Source organism: Dysidea avara, chromosome 11 (genome assembly GCF_963678975.1).
Source record: "Dysidea avara chromosome 11, odDysAvar1.4, whole genome shotgun sequence".
Lineage (NCBI taxonomy): Eukaryota > Metazoa > Porifera > Demospongiae > Dictyoceratida > Dysideidae > Dysidea > Dysidea avara.
This window is the reverse complement of record NC_089282.1, coordinates 16,704,368-16,729,586: the sequence shown is the minus strand read 5'-3', so window position 1 is coordinate 16,729,586 and position 25,219 is coordinate 16,704,368. Positions and strand designations below refer to the sequence as shown.

General features: G+C 36.1%; 1 protein-coding gene across 1 annotated transcript in view; it reads left to right on the top strand.

The window, feature by feature from the left end:
* Positions 1-13,627, top strand: part of LOC136237726 (protein NLRC3-like) — a 29,575-nt gene extending 15,948 nt beyond the window's left edge. The window contains exon 5 of the mRNA XM_066027940.1: positions 10,177-13,627. Within this exon, the coding sequence (XP_065884012.1) occupies positions 10,177-13,496 (3,320 nt within the window). The 3' untranslated portion in view covers positions 13,497-13,627. The remainder of the gene's footprint in view (positions 1-10,176) is intronic.
* Positions 13,628-25,219: the final 11,592 nt, after the last annotated feature.

Genomic DNA, 25,219 nt, shown 5'->3' with positions numbered 1-25,219 from the left:
ATTTGAGGTACAGTAGGTTGTCTTGTACATGTGTGAGCAATTTAAAAATGAGCGAATTAAAGGGCATGGCATCCATTTCGCTAGCAAGTGTTCACCACAAACAAAACAGGATGAATACTCATGAGTGAAACGAGTGCCACGCCCTTTAATTGCCCGCACTCTCGCAAGATGACATTACATTTGAGTGGTACCGTAAAGCTTGCATGTAGCCACAAACTGCTTAATATAATATTACTGCTGCTCTCTCCAGCAGTAATATTATATTAAGCAGTTTACATACATACATATTCACCAGAAATTGTCTGATCATCAAACATTCCCCACATACAGTTTACACATTCAGTATATTCACACACATGTACATACAAGGGTATGTGATTCAATGTATCATTGGCTATGCGATTGAATATTTGGCATGTGAGATAATCTGCAGGGTGAATCTATACAGGTATGCAAATCTGCCTGCCTGAGGCAACCCGTAGGCCACTGAAACAAATTGTGTGTTTGCGGCTACACATGTGCCCACACCTTTACAGCCATAGGTAGTGAAGTGGTGGGAGCGGGTATGGGTAACACTCTTGGGTAGGTGATGGACTGACCACATGTTACTTGCTGTGCATTTGTTGTTACTCCAAATAATGCTCTCCTTCAGCTAGCAAAGGTGTATGTTGTGTTTGCTCCCACTATTAACTATGCTTAAAATTCATGGTTACTCACTTGTTATTTCCTGCCTGGTTGATAATTGGTCTCTGTTGCCTTAACTACACTTCTCCCACAAGCTGATGATTGTGGGGGTGGTTTAGTGTATGTACAGGGTCTTGACTACCTTTTGGGATAAATCTCCAACTCTACTTGAGGCCAATGTGAAAAATTGGCTTTAACTTTGAGATGCCAGATGCTTGGGTATAAGGAAGAATTTGGTGTCAGGAATTGTTTCCACTCCACCAAGTTCTCCGTACTCAAGCCACAGAAAGAGGGACTACCAAAGGAGGGTGGAACCTTTCACCAATTAAGCTGTTGTAGGAAGAGGAGGTACGTGATCCTTGTTGTAGTATCTGATTACCCCATTTATGATTACTCTATACTCATGGATTAAGTCTCCTTAATGTGACCATATTATTGCTGTATGGAAACTTTGTACACACACACAAACACACACCATTGCTAAGTTTGTAATCTATGTGGTCGGAATGATATGGTTATAATCATAAATAATAAGCAAGTACTATTCTGGCAAAAGAAGACATGCTAGACTGTGGTTACCCTGCAATAGAAAGGTACAATTATGCATATATACATACATGCAAGTATATTGTCAGTAAATTCTTTATCATGTGCTTAGTGGACATACCACCAGCAACTGTACTCTGTTTGGCACATCATTGCATTAGTTATGCACCAATAAGAGATTTTGTCACTTATCCAATTAGCTGATATTGAGATTCATATAATATATTATGGCCGATACTGATAACTGATCCAATGTTTCTTTTACCAAAATTTCACATGTATTTTTCCAAAAACTTTATTTTGTCTTATTTTTATAAACACTAGCATCAAGGTCAGTAAAATAGTCGGCTAAATAATCTGCTAATAATTACCGATACCGATATTGCTGAAGTTTGGCAGATAAACCATTTCTGGTTGTTTACCGATTAATCGGTGCATCACTACATTGCATGCCTATTTGGGATAGGTATCATTGTCAGCTGATCAAGGACTGACCATGTGTTACTTGCTGCGCATGTGTTGTTACTCCAAATAATGCTCTCTTTCTAGCTAATGCTCTTCTTCAGCTAGCAAAGGTGTACGTGGTGTTTGCTGCCACCACTAATGCCTTGTTGCACTATATTAGCATAAAACTTCAAACGTCCATAACTTTTTTCCTCAAAGAGAATTTTAGAAGATTTTGGATATGATGTTCTCCTGCATCTAATGATACCAAATTTATCTTGGTACCTTTTTTTCCAAGTGTCACCCTTCAACAGTCAGACTAGTCCAATTGTCAAAGGTACAAAAATGACATTACCCGGGAAAATGGTACCAAGATCATTAGATGCAGAATTTTCTGGAGAACAACATATCCAAAATCCTCTAGGAGTGTATATAAGTGCAATACACTGAAGTGCGCCATGATATATACCATGTTTCTAAATTAACCCGTACTACATTACTTACTAACAACCCATATGCACACAAACCAACTTAAAGTATATACTTAAACTTAATTCACCATAGTTTGGCATGGTAGACACACTGGTAGCGTTCCTCTCGCAATTCAGCTTGCGCACAATGAAATCGAATTGATTGTGGGACTTAGTAAACATATCTCCGTATATCCCCAGGACTTGTCCGTTCATATCAACAAACATAGGAGCAATGTTACTTGCTGCCACCCATCATCGAAATTGTGAGATATGGTTATAAAATGAATCCAGTGGTTGGATTCTTACTGGCTGGGGTGATTGATTACCTAGCACGACGAGGGCTATTAGCCTGAGTCATCTGGGTGATTAGTCATGCTAGCGTGGGCATCGTTTGCCTGCCCATCGTTTGCCTGCCCATTATGGGCTATCAGCCCATAATCGTGACACAGTAATGTGTGTCACATGACTTCCCAGGTAGGTATATATATATATATATATACTCACCTGTGGGTTTGGGGTATATATGCAACCAGCGGCGCCCTTGAAGTTTCATGCAATCATGGTGTGTGTGTGTGTGTGTGTGGGTGCATGCGTGCGTGCGTGCGTGCGTGCGTGCGTGCGTGCGTGCGTGCGTGCGTGCGTGCGTGCGTGCGTGCGTGCGTGCGTGGGTGCATGTGTGTGCGACTGGATTTGTGAAAAGGTACCTTTTCACACACAAAATTTGACTTGTTTTTTGAACTTTGAAACTTCATAACTTTTTGAGCATTGCTTATAATTGCCTGAAATTTTCGGTGACTACAGCTAAATTATCTGGATGCATTTTGAAACTAAGTGCAAGTTAATCAGTATAAGGAGTCAAGTGTTACATCATTTTGTTTGATGGCATACAAAATGTGTGAAAAAAGTACATTTTCGCAAATCCAGTCACACACACACACACACACACACACACACACACACACACACACACACACACACACACACACACACACACACGCACACGCACACACACACACATCTAAGAGTGAATCATTCCTTGTCCATTATACCCTAATAGCAAAACATTTTCCTAAAGTCTCTGCATTAAGTCTAAAAAATAGTTTATACACCCAGGCACCCACGCATTTATTCTATATACAATACTTCATTCATTATGCTTTGATGTGGTGCACAGCCCATAAGTATTGCATAATTTACTGCTTTACTGTGGATACACATTTGCAGTGTTAGAGCACACTTTTATACATAAATTGTGGTTCAACAAATTTCACTGAAAAATCTCTAACGTAAGTTACAATGTCATTCAACATATACTAAAAAGAAATTTACAAAACACTAATACAAACTTAGCAATGTCTATCTTCTTCCAGAAACATAAGCAAAAAGTTTTTTTAAGTATGTGAAACTAGAAATATTTTTATGAAACCTTAAGCAAATCACAAAAATGGCCATATGTAACTTACTTTTAAAACAATAGTTTGAAAATGGGCTAGTGGCTATGAATTGTTGGGCTTAATGAGAGTTTTCATCTACCACAATTTGCAAGCAGATCTTAATTCTCTCGAACAGTGGGTTAAACAATGGAATATGTCCTTTAATCCAGCAAAATGTGAATTTCTCAGAGTATCCAATTATTACCAAACTCAAAAGTAGCTATTTTATGTAAAACTAGATATGAAAAAACGAAAAACCGTAATTAATATACAAATCACAAGATAATTGTGGCTGTTGTCATGGCAACCTGTGTACAAATAAGTGCCAATACATGAGCATAACCATGTACAAAAAAAAACAGAATTAAGATATGGGGTGTACATCTCGAGTTATAATCAGAAACATGAAATTAAAATTTTTAGAGGTTAACTATGTTTGAAGTTATGGGACAGTGGACAGTGAGCGACTTAGGAATTTAAATTTTTAGGGATTAACTATGTTTAAGGTTACACGACTGTTGAACAAAACTTTTATTAAGCTGGGCTTGTTGTTGTGTTGTGTATCAGCTGGTAACAGGCTTAAATTGTTGGAAGAATACTAGTGTGCTGACTGGACAGGTACAAGAAGACAAGATAGTATAGAAATAACACACTTAGCAACTGGCACACACATTTTCTTGAACCAAAAATTAGGGTTGTCAAACAAGTTGTTAACATTTATATAAATAAACGACTAGTTTGGCTTCTTGTCTAAGTCCTGACAGAGCCATTTGTAAGAAATAATGTTTCTAGTGCCTGTGATATGAATTTAAAATTTAATGTTGTGACCACAGTGTCTTGTTTTTTAGGCCATATTATTGCCACATTTCAGCAACTATACACATTATTCACTAATCCTCTTGTCAGTCCCTCACAAGTGATGTTCTTCAAACCTTAGAATTGTTAGTAAGTTCTCATGGTTCTTCATTGGTCTGATTTTTGGTTCATAGTTTTCACTAATTGGCATGGGGATAACTCATATTTCCATGACAACATTTGAGTTCCATGTAGAAGTTAAGAATGCGTAAATATTTGGTAACACTGAATTAAGAAAATCAAAACCCTGAATCACGAAAAATGATTAATTTTATAGTGTACATGTTGGGTTTGTGGTATAACTTCATTTGTCAGGGTGCAAAAAAATTGACAACGCTAATTTCCTTGTGTACTTGTACAAGAAGCTGTTAAATAGCATGTGGGTGGTCAGCTGCGGATACAGACGCTATCATCAATACAGTACTAGACTAAAATGCTATATGACAAGGAAATAGTGTTGTTGCACCCTGCCTCTAACCAGAACACTAATTTGCAACCGAAATGGCTCCCATGGGCTGTTGTTCAGCAATACCACTCTGCTTGAGTTATTTTCAAAATCATATTTCAATTTAACACAGTTGTGATTATTGATAGTAGCCCCAATCAAAATATTGGAAAATGTTACTAAGAGATGACATGTTTTTTCTATGTATTACATCATAATGCATCATACTAAGAAACTTCAGTATGTACACGATACACAGAAGTTAATTGATCCATATACAGCCAATTTCAAGTTAGTTTCGACTCAGACCATGCAGCCATAGAAACTATAAATACAGTACTGCAGTCAGTTTCAGGCCTACAGAAGTGGGTTAGTGAATTTATGTTGTGTGATGGTGAAGAATGTTTGAGAACACCTGTGAAAGCGGCTGTAAATCAACAGTACAGTGGTGGTAGCAAACCGCAGTTTGTTTCTTGACTGTTTTGAATGTGTTTAAGGGCATATCCTTCCCAATTCAGCAGGTAGAGAAATGATCTGATGGCACCACTCTCCCAGGATTATAGGCCATAATTGTAGATGAGGATATTGAATGTGATGAACAAGTCTGACAAGGGTACCATGGTTTGAGCACATGGTACTGCTAACCCATTTTTTTAAACAAACCAAATCAAAGCCTGAGAAAAGCTGAGGAGGTATGGCATAATAAGCAATTATGTATTATGGATCCATAATTCCTCCTGTATTAAGGAAGATGCGTAATAACTATGGGCATCGTCTATAGCATCATGATGGGATTCGTAATGATCCATCATGGGATCACTTTTCAAGATGTACAAACATACCTTTCTTTCCTATTACAGCATATCTACCCTGTAATAATGTGCATCACGGAAAGTATTGCTACATTTTGCAGGTGATCCTAATCTATACCTGTGTATGAAAATCAGACATTAATTTAAATACAAGAATTGTTAGTACTGGCTTTCATATTCGTTAGTCATTATTCACTACTATTATCAGTGCTTCCATAAGCATCGTCCTGGAATCAGGCAAAACTCAGCTTTCCCAATTCTACAGTTTGTGTTGATTGAAACTGTTACAATACAACAACTTTCAACGTACCACTTTCTGTAAATTTTGTAAACCCTTTCATTCCCTGTTCTTGAAGTTTTAAAACATGATATGAAACTGATCATTCAAGAATGTTGCACACACCATCCACTGGTGGTATGTCTTGCTTCGGTACAATCATCTGCTTCCACTATCTTCACAATTTCCAACAGCTGTTTCACTGTACACACAAAGATTACTTGTAAACTGATCATATAAGAATGCTGACACTGTTTTGATAGCACTATTGTCAATTTTTCTTCCTCTAACCACTAGAGTTACAACAACTGTTTTCACTCTAAACACAAAGCCTTACGTACTTATAAACTGATAATTCAAGAATATTGTGTGTACCATCAGTAGGTCTTTCTCTTTTACTATAATACGTAGTATCAAGATGGATCCATACGTAGTATCAAGATGGATCCTGAAAGACAGCTTAAAATAAGAAGTATATTTTTCTCTAAGAGAATTAATTAGTGGTGACAGTAAAAGTGTCAACAACAGACATGTATAGTTTGGCTCCATTACAAGTTTAGACAAGCGTTGTAATGGATAGTGTACTTTCATGGCTTCTCAATACACTTCTCCATAGAAAATGTAACATGGAAACTTTGATTGACCATAAATATTGTGTCAGGCATTTGAAAGAAAGATCTTGAAATAGCAGTGTTACAATTCAGCCAGATTTCAAGATCATGTGTAATTGCATCCATGAGTTTTTTTAAGATACAGCCAAACGCATACATAACATAGTACAATAATCTTTTGTCCTATTCACAATGGATAACCACGGAACGAGAGAGAAATCAATGTAGTTTCTTTCCATGTACAGAAAATTAGTAACATACTGTATACTTTGTAAGTACCCAATGTTTTACTGTAGGTTATTGTCATTTCCCAACTGCTTCAATACATTTTATGGGCATCCACAGCATCCAGTAGTTGCAAAATGGGAAATTAACACTGATTGCATTCCTAAAACCTCTGGACTGTTATAATTATTTCTTTCAAACCAACAAAGGCACTTCTATGGTGGTTTTTCCATTAGCAGACCAATTTTCAACTTATTCCTTTAAGCAGTTTACCCTGTGAGTGTAACAAATAATTATTGGTTTTTGTACCTAAACTGTGACTGCATGAATTTGCTAAATCCTGACATGTGTACATAATAGTGCATTTTCCAAATTCTGTAATATTTACTAGGACTGGGTCACATACAACGAAGTACATACACCAACATGACAACCTACCAGTGGCTCACATACAAACAGTGTCCTAGCCAGCACTAGCAGTGTGTGTGCCAGTGCAAATGATACACACAGGAGAAGGGTTGAACTGGTAGCTGAGCTGAAATCACATCTGAATAATTTTTTAAAAAATACTACAACAAAAAAAAAAAGTAAGCTAGTACATTGTAGGTGCAGGAACGCAAGCACACGTATGAAATTTACACAAGAAATGCATCAATTTATTACCTTTCAGACCACTTCCAGTACTTGTAGCTGCTTGTAGAATTTCCCGCCAAATAATAGGGAGTGGTGGGGCAAACCACAATTGAAGTCCAGACACGAGATTACAGGGCTGTACTGGCTTCTTAGTGACTAATATGCTGCAAAATCAACAGAAAAAATGTTTGGCCATCCTTATCAGGCCATCCACCAGTAAACCACTGATTCTTACCGAGCCAGGCTTTCTACACCACCCAGAAATGACGTCTGTTACAACCAGCCTCAAGTAGTTTGAGTAGTACTGAGGGTCCAAACTAGTATATAGTACGATAGTGTACGTGGCTATCCACTGGTGGTGTTAGTTTGATTTTGCCTGGTGTGCAATTTGGATCGGCTTTGAAAAATCTGGTCACATATGACTCCAAATTAAGCCAATAAGACACAATACATATTAGCAGATACTGTAGTAACTAGAGGCCTCCAATAACTAAGTGCTGGTACGTAATTGGTGTGACAAGGTGTAAAGTAACGCTATCCACACAAAAGCAGCCAAGCTGAGTGCAGCCTTCAAAAAGCTTGGGTGTACAAAGTTGTGAAATCAAAGGTGGCAGCCATGAAATGGTGCAATGATGTCAATGATAAAAATTTTAATAATTGGTTTGTGCATTATTAAAATTTATTATCTTTAACATCATTGCAGCCGTTTCATGGCCTCCCACCTTTGATTTTACGATTTTTTTCACCCAGGCTTTTTCACCCTTTTATACAGCTTAGCTGTTTTGTGTGGATTTCACTTCTTTTTGTATTTTAAATGTATACCCCTAAAGCCAACCATAAACTGGCTTTGAGGTTTGTTTTTACACAAATCATTGTTGTGTTTATCTACAAATGCAATGAAGATGAAACAACTGCTTTACCAATCACACCCCTACCAGTCCAATACCAAAGCCAATTTGATATAATGTTGTGGTTGCTTGTTCATGGCTATATAAAGTTGTATTATAGGGCCTGTATTTTTTGCAGTGCAATAGTGCTTTATAACACCTTCTAAGTTACATATATTATACATGATTGTGCTATTTGTCTATTAGGATTTTTCAGTGACTGTTCTATTAGAGTATCTTGTTTATAAGTTGCAGTTGCTCAATTTTTACAAAGCAAATCCTGTACCTTTTATGCTAGAATACAATTTCCAGCCTTTTGTCACAAGTTTTACTAGCATAGGGCCATGGTGCATTTAGAATGTACCATAACCAGCCATAGTTAACTATGTACCATGACCAGCCAGGGTTTATAAGATATGTACCCTGAAATTTGCCTTTGAAGTTAGGTGTCTTCGTAATGAATTTATTAATATAAGAAAAAATTAGGAATTTTAAATTAGAGTAGGGACAGTGTATAGTGTTGCAATAAAAAGTACTGAAACAAGCTGGATTGGAGTAGTACGTAATGTCCAAATACTGTAAAAAAATAAGAAGTGAATATCCCTACTGTGCTACACTCAATGCGCAGTAGGGATATATTCACTTTTTATTGTTTACAGTATTTGGACAGTACGTACTACTTCGATCCAGCTTGTTTCAGGACGTTTTTATTGCAGCACTAGATACTGTCCCTACTCTAATTTAAAACTCCTAATTTTTTCTTATACTTGTTTGTGAAGTTTTTTTGCAAGCTCATGACCACTAAATAGCCTGCTTTTCACAAAACCAGTCACAATATTTTAAGAGTTGATCACAGCATTATTATACTACATTATGACTCATACAGTAACAACTGATCAGTGGGTGTAACTCTAAATAAGCCTGCAGGCAATAATGAACGTGGATTCGTGCATACCTACAGACTAATGAATGGGCATGGCTACCATATGTCTACAGACAGTAATTTACGTAAGTGGCCATGGCTCACTAAAGAAGCAGGGCTACGCTATGACGTGTAGTAACACGTCCACATTTAAATTAGCACGTGGGGTCAGACCCGAATAATCTGTAAAGCGGGACCTGGATGACCCGACTCAGTTTAACATTGTTACTAAATAAACTATATTCATTGACTTACACATTGCTATATAGTTCACTGCAAGTTGCTCTCACTGATCGATATCAACATAACAGCGAGTCACGTACACGTGTGTTCAAATAGTTTGGTGCAACCGGCAACCACATGTATTCCAATAGTTTGATGCAATATACACTGGTAGATGGAAGCCGTACTGTAGTCTATTAACACTCAGCGGTAGAACCTTGACTGATGGCCATGGTAAAGAGGGGTAATAAAAGGTAAGACAATAGCACAAGCATTGTATGTTTATCAATATACCAAAGGTTTTTTCTTAAGCAAACTAGAAACATTTCTGTGAAAGAATTAGGGTTGTAGCTGTAGCCAGGTTTCCACTACGCTTGACTGAAGGCATCGGGCAGTAGAAAATTCCGTTGAATTTTTTTTTTTAATTCTGTAGCAACTTGACGGAAACGTTTTGGGTCGATCTGAAGACACTTTTGGGCTTGGTTTTACCCAACCAATACAGTCATGTCGTTGTGAGGAAAAATCGTGGCAGGTTTTTGGGTTATATTATATCATGGATCGCCCCCACACCTTCGATGTCCCTACTATACCTGTATGATATCAAATGGGCCAAAGCCAAAACCTGATTAATCTATCAAAGCTAAGGTGTACTTTTGTAGATACATATAACAAACGGTTGATAATGCTAACATAAATTTTTTTTGTAGGTGATGTGATAGAATGGTTTGCCAGTAACATGAAACAACAATACTATCTCATGAAACAAAAGAAGGAAAATTCTCCATTTAATGTTTATTTGCATCCATCCTTAGCACTAGCTTATGGAAAGTATAATAGAAATAGATCAAGAACAACAATAGGAACAATTCACTTGTACTCAGCAGATATGCATGAAACTATTGCACAGATATTTGACCCTGTATCGGAGGCGAATCCTAGAATTATTCTAATCGAAGGAGATCCTGGAGTTGGAAAGACAACCCTTATCAAAGAGATATGTTTTAAATGGGCTGAGGATAAACTGCTTACTTCTAAAAAGTTGGTTCTCTTACTGTCACTAAGTGATCTAAATGTTCAGAAAATGGCCAGCTTGGAACAGCTAGTTCAATATTTCACAAAGTCAACAAGTCAAATAAAGCAACTGTGTAGTTATTTAGAAGATACACAAGGAGCTTATGTCACCTTCATCATTGACGAACTTGATAAATTGAGAAACAAATTTCAGTCTAGAGTGTTCTTTACCAAGCTAATCAGAGGTGAGGTGCTGCAGTGTGCTACAGTAGTGATAACATCACGTCCTTTTGCTTTGGGTTATTTTGATGATGACGTAAATAGAATGATAGTGGAAAGGACGCAACAATTAGAGGCCTTTTGTGCAAAATATGATCAAAGTAAGGGAATTAAAAGTCAAAGTGAAACTGATCAAAGTAAGGGAATTGAAACTCAAAGTGAGACTGATCAAAGTAAGGGAATTGAAACTCAAAGTGAAACTGATCAAAGTAAGGGAATTGAAACTCAAAGTGAAACTGATCAAAGTAAGGGAATTAAAACTCAAAGTGAGACTTTACAAGAGGTTACTTTTGAGCATAGAAGCTTTAGGCATCATAAAGGTATTTCTTTCCCTTATTATTGTTTTGACAAAACAATTGAAATTCTTGGTTTTGAACAGTTCAGCACAAATCAATATGCTGCTGCAGCCTTAAAGGACTCTCCTTTAAAACTTGAAAGTTTACAAAAGCATATTGAACAATATCCGCACATCAATGCCATGTGTCATAATCCTGCAATAATGTCATTAATGCTGTTTATTTGCATGTGCCAATCAATTGATTTGCCATCAACTACAACAAAACTGTATGCAGCCTTCATTACATGTAAAATTGTTGACTATCTAAAGAAGTCGGGAAAAGTTTCTGAAGTTGCCACTATCAGTAAGCTGGAAGATATACCTGAACAGTCAGTCCATAAAACTCTACAATATTTAGAGAAAGTGTCATTTGATGCTCTTATGAGAGATACAGTTATGTTTACAACTGAGGAACTAGGAGAGAATGACCCAAATTGCTATGGATTATTGAAATATTCTGAATCCAGTATTTCAGGAAATGATGACATTTCAAATCGATTAGTAACATTCATCTACTATGGAATACAAGAATATTTTGCTGCCAGGTATGTCTCCAAATTACCTGATGATGAAGTTCGCAAACTTTTAAATGAATCATTCCTTGTTGAGGATTTTGGAACACACGATCATTACGATGGTTATTATAAAGGCATAGATGATCCTAATAGTAAGAGTGTCCACCTATACAACATGTGGGTCTTGTACTGCGGCATAGCTGGTGAACAGCTCAATCATAAAATTCCTTTTGTAATGCAAGACTTTCTGTCAATCTTCATTTCAAGCGATGAATATTTACGGTATAGATTACACAGCTTAAAACAACTCTTATCAGCTGCCTCATCTATACCACAGTCATCAAAACACTCTCATTGGGTAGAGCAGAAAATGCCAGTAGAATACAAGTATGATAGATATTTGCATCATGAAATAAATGCACCTCTTTATGTTCTTTATTTATTCCAATGTTTCCAAGAAGCACAAGATGAAAGATTAATTAAAGCTCTTTCCACATCATTTTATGGTCATATTATGAAAGGGCTCCTCTCACATCAGGTCACTTCACTAGGACTTTTTCTATCAAATTCAACATTCATGAAGTGGCACTTACATTTAAATGGCTGCCACATTGGTGATCGTGGTATTCACATACTTCATCGATATATTTGTCATAAAGCAAGAAAATATGAAATTAAAACAGTTCACCTTAGTGGTAATGACCTCACAGAATTATCATCATCATTAATTGTTGACATTGTAAGAAACATTCAACCACATGAACTAGACCTAAGTCACAACAAGATTTACAAGTTAGAAGACATTTCAACAGCAATGGCAGCTACAAATACAGTTAAAGTATTTAAAGTACAACATAGTAATATTACAGCACAAAGGATTAATGCAATAACTGATGTTTTAATTTCTCTGGAACATTTATATATCAGCTCTAATGATCTTGGTGATGATGGAGCAATATTGTTGTCAAAAGGAATTGCCATCACCAACACACTGAAAGTGTTGAACATTGGTAGTAACAACATTGGCTCAGCAGGGTTTGTAGCAATATTGAATGCTTTAGTAAACAATGCCTCATTGGAGGAACTGGAATTGTCATACAATATTATAGGTAAAGGCGATACCCAAACAGTTGTTACAGTGACTGCAAACAACCAAAATCTCAAGAAATTTTATGGTGATTGCAATAAATTTGGAGTGTTAGAAATCGAGGCTATTGCAAAAGTTTGTACCTCACTGGAAGAACTTCACTTGAATCATAATGTTGTTGGTCAAGCTGGAGCCACTGCAATTGTTTCGATAATTAATAGCAATAGTGCACTTAAAAAGCTTTATCTAGATGGAAATAAATTTGGACCATCAGGGAGTGCAATTATTGCACAAGCATTAACAAATAATGTCTCATTGGAAATCCTCTCCATGAATGACAATGCCATTGACCAAGATGGAGCCACTGCAATTGCTTCTATCATTGCTAACAACAGTACACTTCAGGAACTTTCAGTTTCTAATAATAATTTTGGACCTTCAGGAGCCACAATGATTGCAAATGCTCTAACAAGTAATACATCAATGAAAAGGCTGTACATGAATAAAAACAGTATAGGTCAAGGTGGAGCAGAAGCATTTGCCTCAGCTATTGCCAGCAACAAGTCTTTACAGTATCTGTCACTAAGTTATGATAATACAATAAATGAGAATGTAGCCGTGGTAATCATAAGTAGCCTACATAATAATAATACTATCACCAGTTTGGACCTTTACAATAAGAATCGCTATACTAAGAATGTGAAAGATGAAATAGACAAAATTAACTCTGCAAGAAAAAAACTCAATGACGTTCAACAAGCTTCTGTGTATTATAACAAGCTGGAAAAGCAAGAGTAAATGTGAAAGTAATGAGCACCTCTTAACTCTAAAATATAATAATTTAACTTAAAACAGTTATAGCCCATTATTACAAAGTGTACTAATGTAATCTTTATTTTATAGCTAATTGTATCATAGTTGTAGCTACAGCACTCTATCATGCAGTAACAACACTTAAACCTGCACTGGAAATTTATTTTAATCCCTTACTTCTCTGTTATATACTGTCTAACATTAGAACTAAAGCAAAGTAAAGATGAAATCAAAATTGACGAGAACTTAACCGGATTTCTCAAGTTTTTGCAGTTGATATCCAATTGTACAATGCTGTCAAGGCTCTGTATACTGTTGATAGCTATAGGATATTACAATCTGCATTGCATTGCACTGCATTGTAATCAAGACTCACGGTAGTGAGTCACACGGCCAAGATAGTAAAAGATGTATGCCCCCCCCCCCCCCCCCCCCCAAAAAAAAAAAGTGCAGCTACTATACAGTGAGCTTTTTAAGTGTAGCAATGGTTTCACAATCCTCACCATAAATGATGATCTGTACTATTTTAAATACCTCAGCTCATGGACCCATAGCAAGCTTTCAACTTCATACTTGAAATAAACAATCTTTGTATCCATACTAATTCACTCACCTACAAGACAAATCAGCACCAAGGAACTTTGTTGATTGAATGCTGTCACGCACACCTTGATTAGTTGGAATCATTTTCTTCACAAGATTTGAAATTATGTAGCCATTTTCCACTACATTTAATTTCTCAACCTCTCCTATAATTATTGCGACATAATTGCAATAAACCTTTTATTTATGTTATAAAGTAGTAACTAGAATTTTGGTGGATTTTTTGTGTAGATGCCAACTGGATCTCATGAAGTTGGCATGCAATATTGTTTTTGAAAGAAAACACCTGAACACAACTTAAAACAGATGATTTAACATACTGTATGTATATTCCAACTAAATTAGAACAACATGTACTGTATAATACATCAGATGTATCCTATGTACGTAGTTCCAAAAAAATCATTGCATGAATACCTACATGGAACATGGAGTAACAACCAAATACAACCCTGGAAGATGTGTTGCCACTTCTATACCAGCTTCTTAAGCAGTCCTCCTATACATCGTTTATTATAGTAATTTGATGTGCCCTGTACATTAACTGTATAACAGCTAGGTTGAAATATTTTTCATTAACCTTGCAGAGTGCCGGTAACTATCATACTAGTCCCAATATCCTGCATCCCAATATATACACCAAGTACAGTACCAGTGTAAAACAGCCAGGGTCATAATATGTTTATCACTAACCTGGCACAAGTGCTGGAAATCTCCCAACATTCTGTATCCCAGTAATAAAAGCATCCAGTACATTCAACAGCGTAATCACCAGGTTCAAATATCTGACATTTTATAATAATCTGGTACATGTACCAGCCTCTTTGATATGTGTGTAAGAAGTCACCAGGCTCTTCATTAATCTCACCTGTGTGCAAGGAAGTAGAATCAATTGTCCTGTATACTTACTGTGTGATCACCAAGTTCAAATACTCTAGTCTGGCAAAACCTGACACTGTGCTAACCTATAATTACGTAGAATACAGTGGAACTCTCTTAAAGGACACCCATCTCTAGGTCCCAAATCACAGTACTAGTAGTTTATACACCCTTCAACTAAGGACAAAAATAAATTCCCCCAATGGTGTCTGTTAATCAGACTTATACATCATGGGGTCTATGATAAAGAAACCTCCAAAGTTAAGGGTATAGTGACAGGCTTCTTTAAGACATGATGCAATCAATACAGTAATTTTTGAAACAAACTATCATCACATTTTATGTTCACCAAGCCCTTAATTACTTTCTCGGGTGGCATCAGACTAACCTGCTACATATGCCAGTCTCTTCTTAATCGATCCCCTAACATGTTTGAAACACCTTGCACATAATTAGCAGTGTGACAACAAGGATCAAATATTTCACAACCTCATCAAACCTGATACATAAGTGCTGGTTATTCCAACCAACCTCTTCGCTAATCAAATTTTTCCAAGTTCTCTGTACAATGATAGTGTAAGCCACGTGCAACAAGTTCAGTGCGATTAAAAGGCTGATACAAGTGTCAAGACAAATGCCAATACCCCTGAGTCTCTTGAACAATCTTCTAAATCATGCAGCTGATAAATTTAAGCGCCGTGTAGTATACTAGTGTTGAAGGCAGTTGAATTCGAGATTGAATGTCTGCAACCCTGGTCAATTATTATCACATGACAGTATAAGTGGACAATCCCTTGGAAATCCCCAAAGTTTGGAATGTGGACGTCACATGAACCTCGATTGTGCAAAGTAGTGGGAAACTTGATTGTGCATGCAAAGCAGTGGGAATCGTAGGTTAAGATGATTGTGATTTAGCCTTCTAGCTACTTTCTTTTGTTAAAGTGCTTAATATTTTTCTAGGTAAATCCATGCCTAAAAGACAATACCCCAATTTCGTGGGTTTAGCACTGCATGCATGGTGACATTATGGAGAATATGCAATATTAATGACTTCCACTATGAAGAAGCAAATGAACGGAATCACTTTCTGGTGGCTGCAGCTTATAGTAGGTCAGCTTTGCCATGACTTTTCATATATACCATATGCATATATAGACAGATCTGAGGGGGCACCTTTCTCTTGCCTCCCTTGGACTTACAGGACTATACTGGCACCACAAATAGGAATGATGCATTCACATGTACACTGTGTTCAGAAGTACAGAAAGCGAACAGGCAAATAGAAGACAACAGTTATAATGCATTTTAGAGTTATAAACTGTATACTGGGAAGAAAATGAGGCAAATAAGTTTAAATATTTGTGCTAAAGATCAAGATACTCTAATAGAGCAGTCACTACTCTAATAGAACAGTCACAATTCTAATGTCATTAACAATTTTTTTGTGAATTATAACAACACTACCTTATTTTGTTTAGTACACTTTACCATCAAACAGGTTTTACCTAACTGATATATGCTTTGCAGAGTATGCATTTTGTTAGCTAATAGCTATCGAAAATGCTCCCAAATTCAAACCTAGGATGTCTAATTTATCAGAAATCCAACTATAGAGTCTTAGAAGTGTATGCCCTCATTCATTCAGCTAGCTATATGCCAAACAAGGTTATGCAATTGAATATAACTTGATTTTTATCCTCTTAGTGGAATAAACACTGTTTTATCCTATAACTTCTTGCCCCCCTCAGCCCCCCTAGCAGTGTCTTCTGGATCCACCTATGACAATAAGCATTTAAATCTGAGCAAAGTAGTTGGCATTAGCACAATGTGTGATGTGTAATTGCACAAGTAAAAACATCAGTTGGATTGTAAATGCATGGGAATGTGGACAGTACCAATAAGATAATAGATAATTTAGTCCTCATATGTATAGTGCTAGTGTGTCTGATAGTTTAAATAACAACATGCAGTACAACGCTACACTTTCTTCAGTTAGATACAGGATACTCTAACAGAAAATTTGTAGGAGTTGAACTGTTGGGGACTGTAAATTTCAGGTGTTACATTTACTAGTGCTTACATACACTAAACACTTGAGCTTTATAAAATAGCCCCTGAGTACAGTGTAAGCTTCAAGATTGTAAGTTGTTCCATTTCTGTCAGTGCAAAACTATACTTAATCCACACTAACTAACTAAAACAACTGTTGAATCCATTCCATAACGAAATGTACCATCAGTTGAGTTGTACATCCACTATTTAAAAACTGTTATTAAAAATGTATTGATGTCTACACAGTTAACCTTCTGATTGTCTGCTCCACTACAGTCCAATTGCTGATTGTATGTGGTACAAAGAGTCATTTGAGTGTATTGTTATGCTTATATATAATAATAGCTCTTACCTGGACATTAGTGCCATAACTAGTCCCACATTCTGATCCATCCACACACTTACCACTCAGTTGACTAGTGATGGTGTGTGTAGTGGAATTGTAGGACCACTGAAATGACATTGTAGCTTACAACTGCAATGCAGATCTACGTATATAGATTTATATGCATGTCACCCGTATATAGCTACATGATACTCAACTATTGCCTGTGTTCATTTACATGTGAGTGTGTGTCTGTGTACCGGGTACACAGCAACGCTATATCTCACAAACTAACCTGTTAATTCTGAGGTTGATCATCAGGGTGGCATTCCTATATATAAATGTTAGCTCCATTGTCTTTAGACCAGTTAGAATGTCAAGACAATTCCCATCACTTTTCAGTTTTATTTCCTGTGACTGACTATCCATCATCCACTGTTGACGAGGACCTCCATCACATGCCCACACCTGAACACTGTAAGTATAAGAAGAACATAAACTCTTATCTGTTCAGCCACGCCCACCACATGGGTTGGCTTTCCTTCTGCTACTAGAGCTTCTCAGCTACTGTTCCTAGCCTTAACTTTTGCTTATTTTGTGCCATCATCATAGCCTGGAACCAGAGGAATGCAAAGAAACAAGTACACGTAATTAATCATTACCAGTTAGATATATGGATGAAAATGATTCTGTGGTATTCTGTATATCATGGTTTTACATTATCATGGTGGCAACTTCTTAGCAAATTTATAAATGAATTCTTTCAATCATACTAGTGAAGTTTGTAGTAGTATAGAAGACCAGACCACATCACAATAACTGCTCAAACAGTGGCAGCACTAAAGCAGTATGCATGTAGCTGTATTTTGGTTTTAGTTATAGTTATAGTCAGTTTCATCAATAATTTTGGTTTTAGTTATAGTAATTTTCTTAATTCCTTTTAGTTATTGATTTAGGTATAGATATATTTTCTGTGTCATTTTAGTTTTAGTTATAGTAATTTTCTTAATTCCTTTTAGTTATTGATTTAGGTATAGATATATTTTCTTTAGTTTTAGTTATAGTTTTAGTTTAAAATGTGAAAATCTTTTAGTTATATAGTTATAGTTTTAGTAACATTTATAAAAACGTTTTAGTTTTAGTTATAGTTTTAGTAATCTTTTCCAATTCTTAGTTTTGGTAAAATATTCTGTTGTATTTTAGTTATAGATTTAGTTTTAGTTATAACACGGATTTGCTTTTAGTTGTAGTTTTAGTTAACTAAACCACCATCAAGTCACAAACTATACCATATTGATGTTTGGATACTACACATAACAGTACAGTTTCATTCTGTGCTTTGTTCCACCTGTAGAACATACGTGAACTTATATGTGCAGTGGTCTGAGCAACATAGTGTTGTTTTAGTAAGGAGTTTTAGTTTTAGTTATAGTCATAGCTAGTCTCTTCAATAATTTTAGTTTTAGTTATAGTAATCCTTCTTAATTCATTTTAGTTATAGATTTCATATTGTCTTTGTTGTTTTAGTTTTAGTTATAGTTTTAGTTGTGCATAAGAAAATCTTTTGGTTTTAGTTATAGTTTTAGTAATCTTTCTTAATTCTTTTTAGTTTTAGATTTAGTTTCAGTAAATTATTCTGCTGTTTTTCAGTTATAGATTTAGTTTTAGTTATAATATGGATTTGCTTTTAGTTATAGTTTTAGTTAACTAATACATATTTGTCTTACTAAAAGTAGTTATAGTTAACTAAAACAATACTAGTGTTGGTCTGACAAGGCTAGTGTAGGCTCTAGATTTAGTTTGCTAAAAGCAATTACACAAGTTCTGTTTAACAAAATTCAAAGTTCTGGTTGCTTTGGATGTGATGCTGTTAATATGTGGAATAAAAGACATTGTTTGGTCAAATATACTATACCCAGATATGGATGCTGCTTGACACTTTGTAGTTTTTGGGTGTTGATGAAATAGTTTGTTAGTATTGGATTCCGTATCCTGTAACACTTCAAGGTAACACATTTTGAAACATTAAATTTCATTTGCCACAATTGTGACCATTTGAACATGGTATTGAGATCAGGTTGGAGTTCAGCAATGTCCTCTTCACATGAGATCACATGATACAATAGAAAATCATCAGCAAACAGTCTTAAACTTGAAGATAAACCTTTTGTAATATCGTTGATATATACAAGAAATAAAAGTGGTCCCAAGACTGTCCCTTGAGGTACTCCTGATTTTACTGATAGCCGTGTAGAACTCTTTGTATTCTCTTTTTTAACTAAGATTTGATCCAAGAATGTGATGCCACAAGATGACAGTTTGAGTAGTAAACAGCAATGGGGAACCGTATCGAATGCTCAAGGAATATAAGGTCGATCTGTTTCTGTTGGTCTAAGTCATGTGAAATGTTTTCTACTACTGATGCTAATTGCATTGTGGTTACAACAAAATTAAAATAACATTAAATTATAGTTTATCTAAAACACTTCAAGAGATTGAGATTCTATAGTGCCAATGGCTAGGTTATTCCAGTCACGGATAGATCTGGGGTAGTAGCTGAATTTATAGTGATTTGTTTTAGTAAAAGGAATCTCAAAATGGACATGGTGGTGACAATGGGTGGGATAAGTGGCATTTGAAAAATAGCCAGGAATTTAAGAAATGATGATGAGTGGACGATGTTGTAGAATAAGTTTAATCTCGTTATATATCGCCGATGTCGGGGAGAATGCCATTGTAAATCCGTTAATAGGGACCCGCCGATTATGCTGGCATAATTATGAGCATAATAGGTGCTTGAATGCATTGGGAATAATGCTAGCATAATAGGTAGAATATTTTGTAACAGTATGAATTCTTGCTTATAAAAATAGCTATCACAGAAAGATCGATATACTCTAATAGAACAGTCAGTAACTCTAATAGAACAATCACATAGCTGACTGTTCTATTAGAGTATATCGATCTTTTTTGTGATATGCAAGTAAGTTTGTGCTTCAGCCACTATAATTTATCCATAAACTGGAAATTATTAGCAGAGCATGAGAAGTGAGGCATAAATAATTGGGCATAATTTGAGCATATTAGGTAAGTATTGAGCATAAATTTAAGCATAATAGGTAAATTTTTGAGCAGTACTAGTGCAGCATAGCATAATAGGTAAAATTATGAGCATAATCGGCGGGTCCCTATCCGTTAACATAGTTGAAATGCTGCTGTTGTATCTGTAATCTGATTTGACCGGACATCATTGTACCATTTCAATATTTTGTATGTCTTTCTATAAGTAGGGGTCCCGCACTGCTGATCCATACTCTAATAGTAGTCTCACTAGACTTGTATAAGCTACACATTTAGTTTCTGGAGAGCATTTATAAAGGTTGCGTTAGTGTCTTTGAAGTAATATTAGTGATGTGAGGTGAAAATCACATTTTAGAATCAAACAAGATTCCTAAATAAGGGTGCTAGGTGGTATGATGTAAACAGTATCTCCAATTGACTAACTTGAAATAGAGGTATATATACCTACAATGCACCAATAAACTGTGGCTACAACATGGAGAACAAGAGTACAAGTGTCAAATCAGTTATCCATGCACCACCACAAAGCAATCTTCTCTATCACATGCCCTTCAAAGTTATTGGGCAGTATTCTACATATTTTGGCAGATCCTCAGTTAACTTAATCACATATGCAACAAAGTAACCAGTCTAATTTCTGCATATACAACTAACAAAATTACTCCCATAATTATGCTCAAGGAGTTAAGCTTCAAACTATTTGATTTATCTATGTTGGATTAGGCAGCCTGGAACCCATACCATCTCAATAACATCAATACAGTGAAAATGATACAACCAATCAATCGACTTAATCATGATGTTAACTAACATAGCCGCCACCTCCCAATAGTGTCACCCATTATTTCACAAAGTTTTATAATCAAAAGTTCCTACATTTTCAAACTTTTATAGAAAGCTATAAATACTCATTATTCCTAATAGCAGATTGCATCTACCAAACTTAAGACATTGCTTTTTCTGTACATTAGCACTTATTTCCAGGGTGGGCCCCTGTATAGTCCAGTCATTTTATGATTTAACCTTTAACTAATTGCAACACAAACTTTCTTAACAGTTTCTAGCACAGAAAATTGTACTCTATAACATATCAAAAGTCCTAAGGAATCCCATGACGGGAAAGTGACCTTTTAGTGACCTTTTACAGCCAATTTTTGGCAAAAATTGAGAATTTTGCCTATATTTCATCCAAATATCAACCAAATTGGTCAAATGTGGTATCAAATGAATGGTCTCACTGAAAGGAACAATGTGATACTTATTTGAAGTCAATAGCTCATTTCGTTCAGAAGTTAGAGCCATTTAACTGATCAAAAAATTGGCCGCCCACGCACTTAATTAAATTTAAGGTTTTCACTATAGTAGTGTTCTTTTCTTGACTGGAAGCACACTTTAAGCTGTGGTAAAAGACAAAAAATGACAAAGGAGATTTGTGGCACTTCAGGACTTGACTGTTACCATGGAAACCAGTCTGTACTATTGTTAGCTTGAAGCAGTTACACACTGTATATAGGCCTAACACACAGATCCACCAATTATATTGCAAACTGTACAATTTTGAATTTGCTATGCAAAGGTGGCTAGTATATGGGAAGTTCAAATAAAATTTATATAGCACATTTATGTCAACAAATCACATTCAGCTGTCAGCAAAATGCTCAGCTTTAAAGGTTTCAGCATATATTAATTATTAGTGTCCAACTAATTGCAGAGCAATGTCAGCTAATTTTCTTGTAGTATAGAGGTAGAAAACTATCACTATCACACAGCTGGGATTATTATGCTCCAATAACTGTTGCCATGATAACTAATGGTGTTGTTTACTTGGCATTAAAAAGAAGCAAAACAGTGTCTTTCTTTTGATTGCTGTAGAATATTAGAGACTAAAGCAATAGATTTCAGGTATGAGAATCAAAATCAATACTGTATTTTTCTGCCAACTAGTGACTGCTGCCAACCTTTTTGTATTTGTGTTAATAAGATTTGTGAAATCAAGAATTCAAACATTTTAGTCATAGTAGCCATATATTTTTATTTAATCATTAAGGCTGCTATATATGCCTTTTAATTTACTTGGACATTGTTGTGCATGGCCATTAATTTGTTTTTTTAGGTTTTATTCTTCATGCAATCCTTGCACATTAAATTTTCTTATTCTATTATTTAGCAAGCTTTATAAGACAATTGAATAGCTAGAGTGCTATCCTCTGATCTCAATGGATAAGACATGGAGGTACTAGAAGAGTGTGTCATTTGCAATCTACCCATAGAAGCATTATCCAAAGTTACCCTAGGAGAAAAGGGATGTGCAAGCATCAATAAGGCAAGTGAAGAAAGAAGAGACACTGTGCATTGCGTACCTGGACAGTTGGTACACCAGGAATGTCGCCGCCAATATTGTAAACCAGATCAAATAGCTAAAACTTTAAGAGTGAAAGAAGAACAACCAGGTACAGCAACAGCTACAAACACTGGTAAGCATATGCTTAGGTCAACACAGAGGGAATTTAATTTTGGCACTGACTGCTTCTTTTGTGGTGAACCAGCAATTGTTGACAAAAAAAGAAAAACTTCAGAAGTCGTAACTGCAAGAACAGTTGAAATGAGAGCCACAATTCTAGCAGTGTGTCATGACAGGGGGGATGATTGGGCAAATGCAGTACAGGCTAGAGTATTACAAGTTCATGATCTACACGCAGCTGATGCAGTCTATCATAGAGTGTGCAGTGTCAATTTTCGCACCATGAAAAACATGCCCTTGGCTCATGGATCAGAAGGGAATACTTCAAAAAAGGTGAAGTTAGGTCGACCACAAGAGAAGCAACAATCAGATGCATTTCTTGAGACTACCAAATTCCTTGAAGAAAATGATGATGAACAGATTACTATTTATGATTTGATCCAACACATGGAAGAGTGTATGGTTGACAGCGAGCTAGGTGCTTACAGTTATCAATATATGCAGCAAAAGCTCAAAGAACATTTTGGAGATAGAATTATTGAGACGGAGATCAATGGTAAACCAAATGTTGTTACTTTTAGAAATAAAGCCAAGACAATCCTTCATGAATTTTATTGCCATCGTGATACTGATTCTGAAAAGGAAAAGATGAGGATAATAGAAACCGCAGCCAAATTAATCAGGGAAGACATTAAAGCAGTGAAAACATCTAACTCTGTTTACCCAGGCTTTGAAAATCTAGGATCTGATGTATGTATCAACTTTTTACCAGAGTCTCTGAGATTGTTTCTTACAGGTTTAATTATAAGAAAAGAAAACCAGATGAAAATTGCTTCAATTGGGCAAGCTATAATGTAGGCAGCTCGTCCCAGAGTTTTATTGGTACCTTTACAAGTTGGTTTGGGTGTGCAACTGCATCACCAGTATGCATCACGCTTCCTCATCGATACATTACATCAGCATGGTTTCTTCCCATATACTAGCCACCTTTGCATAGCAAATTCAAAATTGTACAGTTTGTACTAGTAATAGCATGGGTAGCAGTGAAATTTGGGATAAATATCACGAGTGTTGTATTGGAAATGGGGATAAATTTCACGAGGCGAAGCCGAGTGAAATTTACCATTTCCAATACAACAAGAGTGGTATTTATCCCAAATTTCACTGCTACCCATGCTATTCCCAGTTAATACCATACTCGCTGCATATACGCATGCTGTGCATTAGCGTTGCCATGTACGCAATTTGTCACTATGTACTAAACGCGTGTCAACACTAATTGTTAACATAAATTCTAGCCAATGAAATTGCAATTACAACTTTTTCACTGCTACCAGTGAAATACGGGATAAATTTCACTGCTACTATTGAGACTTTTGTATGGGCACTGAAACAGGTATGGTATTAGCAATATAATTGGTGGATCTGTGTGTTAGGCCTATATACAGTGTGTAACTGCTTCAAGCTAACAATAGTACAGACTGGTTTCCATGGTAACAGTCAAGTCCTGAAGTGCCACAAATCTCCTTTGTCATTTTTTGTCTTTTACCACAGCTTAAAGTGTGCTTCCAGTCAAGAAAAGAACACTACTATAGTGAAAACCTTAAATTTAATTAAGTGCGTGGGCGGCCAATTTTTTGATCAGTTAAATGGCTCTAACTTCTGAACGAAATGAGCTATTGACTTCAAATAAGTATCACATTGTTCCTTTCAGTGAGACCATTCATTTGATACCACATTTAACCAATTTGGTTGATATTTGGATGAAATATAGGCAAAATTCTCAATTTTTGCCAAAAATTGGCTGTAAAAGGTCACTAAAAGGTCACTTTCCCGTCATGGGATTCCTTAGGACTTTTGATATGTTATAGAGTACAATTTTCTGTGCTAGAAACTGTTAAGAAAGTTTGTGTTGCAATTAGTTAAAGGTTGACCCCTTATTTTCCATAAAATGACTGGACTAGTAAGAAAACAGTACGTTTTTAGCTTCTTGAAATCACTGAATGTGCATAAAGCAAAGTCAGTCCCTAGCTTACTACATTATGTAGTGCTCTATTATGCTATACATTATTGAAAGATATTTGCTTAGGTTCCCAGGCCTAATGGTTAACACCTTACACAAGCTCTGCCTTCTCCAGGGGCGGATCCAGGCTTATGGAAAGGGGGGGTCAAAATGAACTGAGGCACTACATTGTCTGGTTTGGTAAGGTGAGACAAAAAAGGTCACCACAGCCAGCTGACGATAGGTGTCCACCTCACCAACTACGCATTTGTCGCTGATAAAGTACATTAAAAATACATAACTCG